The sequence below is a fragment of the Triticum urartu genome, chromosome 7A (assembly GCF_056163025.1).
Source record: "Triticum urartu cultivar PI428250 chromosome 7A, HENAU_Tu73, whole genome shotgun sequence".
Lineage (NCBI taxonomy): Eukaryota > Viridiplantae > Streptophyta > Magnoliopsida > Poales > Poaceae > Triticum > Triticum urartu.
The window spans coordinates 624,106,064-624,110,133 of NC_141879.1; the positions used below are offsets into that span (position 1 = coordinate 624,106,064).

At 46.5% G+C, this 4,070-nt stretch overlaps 1 protein-coding gene across 2 annotated transcripts; it reads left to right on the forward strand.

Moving 5' to 3' along the window:
* Positions 1-1,473: 1,473 nt before the first annotated feature.
* Positions 1,474-2,830, forward strand: LOC125523671 (putative xyloglucan endotransglucosylase/hydrolase protein 23). Of its 2 annotated transcripts, XM_048688729.2 has the most exons (3): positions 1,476-1,851; positions 1,945-2,138; positions 2,252-2,830. In XM_048688729.2, the coding sequence occupies exons 1-3, from the start codon at positions 1,591-1,593 to the stop codon at positions 2,664-2,666; spliced, it is 870 nt and encodes a 289-aa protein (XP_048544686.2). In that variant the 5' UTR covers positions 1,476-1,590; the 3' UTR covers positions 2,667-2,830. The 2 variants fall into 2 exon arrangements, with proteins under 2 accessions (XP_087388783.1, XP_048544686.2); XM_087532657.1 differs by having other exon boundaries at positions 1,474-2,138.
* Positions 2,831-4,070: the final 1,240 nt, after the last annotated feature.

A 4,070-nucleotide genomic window follows, 5' to 3' on the forward strand; every position in this document is an offset into this window, starting at 1 on the left:
TTATTTGAACATACCGTGGAAAAACTTATAAATGAAGTTTGCCATGGCAAAATTTGTATCTAATGAACACATGGCAATTTTAGCATGCCAAAAAAAGTTAAAAATAATTCACCATTGCAATAATATTCAAATAATAAAATTATGAAAAGAACTTTTCATGGTATGTTCCACAAAATTGCCACGGTATGTTCAAGTAATTTACCACTATGTAATTTTTTTACCATGACTTACCATGACATTACACAAATGTATTTTAACTTTGTCATGGTTGTATAATTAATTTGCCAGGACAAAAAAAACTCTGTTGCCATGGCAACAACGTTTTTAGTTTATTCAATTATAATGATGCAAAAATTGATTTTTTTTATAAAAGACAAAGAAAAAAGTGCCCATTATGGAAATAATTAAATTTCAATGACATTAAAAATAAAATTGATGCGCTCTTAATAATAAAATGGTAATATTTTACATTTTCTTTGTCATAACATAAAATTGCCATGATAGAAAAGAATAAAATAACCATGATCAACATTATAAAATTTCCATGCTAACGAGAAATAAAATTTACACATGGCAAATTAAATAAGTTTGTTATTTAAAAAATATGGCAAATTTAGGAAAAGAATTCTCTAAAACAATCAACGCAACTTTGGAATTTTGTAATTGGCATATGGCGAAGTTAGAGAGTTTTTTTGTTTGAAAAGATGGCAAACTTTAAGAATTCATAAAAAATAATTTAGCATCTTATGGGTTGTATATGTGTTGGATGCTACGAGGAAAAAGAATATAGTTCATCCTTCACATCTTTGTTAATGATTGCGTCATATTAAGTTCAATTTAATTTTTTTTCTCTTTGTACACATAATTTTGGACCATTGTTGCTGCATTAGTTTTAGTTCATGCTTCACATCTTTGCAAAGGGCATCGATTGCCAATCCCAAATAATAGCAACGATAGCTCTGAGACATGAGAGAGTTCTATCCATTTTGTGTTGTCTCAACCTATCTAACATACCAGGAATCATCACACGCTTCGGAGATGAAAAAGATTGTCGCAAAGAATAGGTCATCCATCCATCCCTGACTAATTCTTGTTCATGCATCATGTATGTTTTGTACTGCCATTTGGGTACAAAACACAAAATCATCTGAAATAATCATATAATAAAATCAAAAGCTGTTGCCTTGCCTCCTGAAATTTGCTATACGTCTCGATCGATGCTTAATGTCGTCTTGCTGTAGGTGAGAGCCTCTGGCGTGGCCATGTCGGGGCAGTCAGGCGTCTCATTTTCCATCAGAAAATTGTTCGCTACTCACTCGCCACAGTACCGTCCTGCCTTGCTCTGTCTCCTCTCCTCTGGCGCCAACTCACACGCAATACACCGGAGCTGGCGAACTCCTCTCGATTCGCCGAACCATCCATCCATCCGGCACGCCACGCTTATCTCCAAACCACTATATAAACGCCCTCACGCCCTGCTCATTCCACTCACACAACACAAGCTTCCATCAAGCTTTCTCCTCATCTTCATCTTCTAGCACTTGTTCTTCCTACCTAGCTCTAGTTGGGTGAGCATCGAGCCCGCAACGCATGGCTCGCATGGCGGTGTCGGTGCTGGCCATCCTGCTCGCCTCTTGTGCCCTGGCGGCGGCGAGCTTCGACAAGGAGTTCGACGTCACCTGGGGTGACGGGCGCGGCAAGATCCTCGACAACGGCCAGCTCCTCACGCTGGGGCTCGATAAGGTCTCCGGCTCCGGGTTCCAGTCCAAGCACGAGTACCTCTACGGCAAGATCGACATGCAGCTCAAGCTCGTCCCCGGCAACTCCGCCGGCACCGTCACCGCCTACTACGTACGCCGACATTCATTCTTTCCTCTGCTTCTCGGTCTGATCGGAAGACACGGTTGCCTAACTTGGTTTGGTTTGGTGTGTGTGAATGTGCAGCTGTCGTCGCAGGGGCCGACGCACGACGAGATCGACTTCGAGTTCCTTGGCAACGTCACCGGCGAGCCCTACACGCTGCACACCAACGTGTTCACGCAGGGGCAGGGCCAGCGGGAGCAGCAGTTCCGCCTCTGGTTCGATCCCACCAACGACTTCCACACCTACTCCATTCTCTGGAACCCAAAGCACATCATGTATGTTTGTTGATCTCCATTGCTCAACCTTCGCTTTCCTTTCAAGAACGCTGGCCATATTGGCTTCTGCAACACATGGACTGATTGATTTGGTGGTGTAAATAATAATGCAGCTTCATGGTGGACGACATGCCGATCAGAGACTTCAGGAACTTGGAGGGCAAGGGGATCGCCTTCCCCAAGAACCAGCCGATGCGCCTCTACTCCAGCCTCTGGAACGCCGACGACTGGGCCACGCAGGGCGGCCGCGTCAAGACGGACTGGTCCCATGCCCCGTTCTCCGCCTCGTACCGCGGCTTCAAGGCCGACGCGTGCGTGGTGACCGCGGGCGGCAAGCCGCGCTGCGGCGCCAGCGTCGGCACGGAGGTCGCCCCTGGCACCGGCGCGGCTGGCGAGTGGTACAACCAGGAGCTGGACCTGACGCGGCAGCAGCGGATGCGGTGGGTGCAGAGCAACTACATGATCTACAACTACTGCACCGACCCCAAGCGCTTCGCCCAGGGCGTCCCTGCCGAGTGCTCCATGTAATCCATGCCTGTCGATCGCCGGAGGAAGACGGTCGGAGATAGGGAAGATGAGGTCTGTATAAACCGATGTCAATAAGTGTAATTCGTCTCCGTCATTTACTCCCAGTTGTTGTAATCGTGATCACGATCATTTCGTGTGTAATATATTGCCTCCTCGTACGTTCATCACCTGTATGCTGCTCTCTGCTATATTTTCGTTCACGATCGGGGTGATTGTCCGATGAAAAGACCTTATCCACGAATGGATTGGCACAAGCAGAATCATTTATTCTGCTTCGTCCAGTGCAGGGCATGGGCGCACGGCCGCTGACCGCAAGGCGACACGAAGCGCGACAGAGGAAAGGACGATGGCCTCCCTTCGTAATGATCCGTCAGGTCCCAGCCAGCTGCAGCTGCAAACCCTACGTACGTCGTCTGCACTGCCACACTGGCCGATGGTGAAATGCGTGTACGTTCGAAATTGATCAGGTTGCAGTCTTGTTTTTTTTTAAACAAGGCAAAAGACTTGCATTTTCATTGATTAAGAAGAAGGTTTAGACATAAGCCGCGGGGCGGCAAAAACGAAAAGGTCTACTCTCGCGACATAACAATACTAAGCTGCTTCGCTCCTGCCAAAGTCCAAAGATAAGCCTCCTCTTTGATTTTTGCGATAACAATAGCGGTCGGAGCGGAGACATTCTGAAAAATTCTTACGTTGCGCTCATTCCAAATTTCTCATGAGACAAGTATCATCAAGGAGGCGGTGGCCTTCCTGTGGTCCCCTCCCCCACTAACCGCCTTAAGCCACCAATCTTTAACTGAGTCTTCATGACGCCAAATCATTGGTGAGGAGTCAAGAATGCCAAGGCAAGTGCAAATTTTAGTCCAAATCCGGACAACGAACCTACATTGGAATAGGAGGTGAGCAGCAGATTATTGCACTTGCTTGCAGAGAGGGCACAAATTACAGTTTGGCCAACCTCGGCGCACCAAACGATCGGCTGTCCAAACACGATTTTGGAAGATCAACCAAGCAAAAAAATTGCACTTTGAAGGAGCCCACATCTTCCAGATTGTAGAATTCATTGGGCAAAATGAAAGACCAACAAACTGCACCATGTAAGCCGAGGAGGCGGAGTACCCGCCACTGTTGGTGAACTTCCAAGATATTGCGTCTTGGCTACCCTGGTTGAGGTTTACATCCGCAAGCATCTCCCAAAGTGTTGCAAATTGTTGAATATGGTCCAAGGTTAGCCAATGCCGAGTGTCAATTTGGCGGACCCAAAGGTTGTTGTCAAGAGCTTTCCTGACCAAGCACGTTTTCTTTTTTGATAGCTCAACAATCTTTGGCGCAATATCTTTAGGCCGGAGGCCGTCCAACCATGGAGATTCCCAAAACTTAGCTTTGTTTCCATCTCCAATGCAC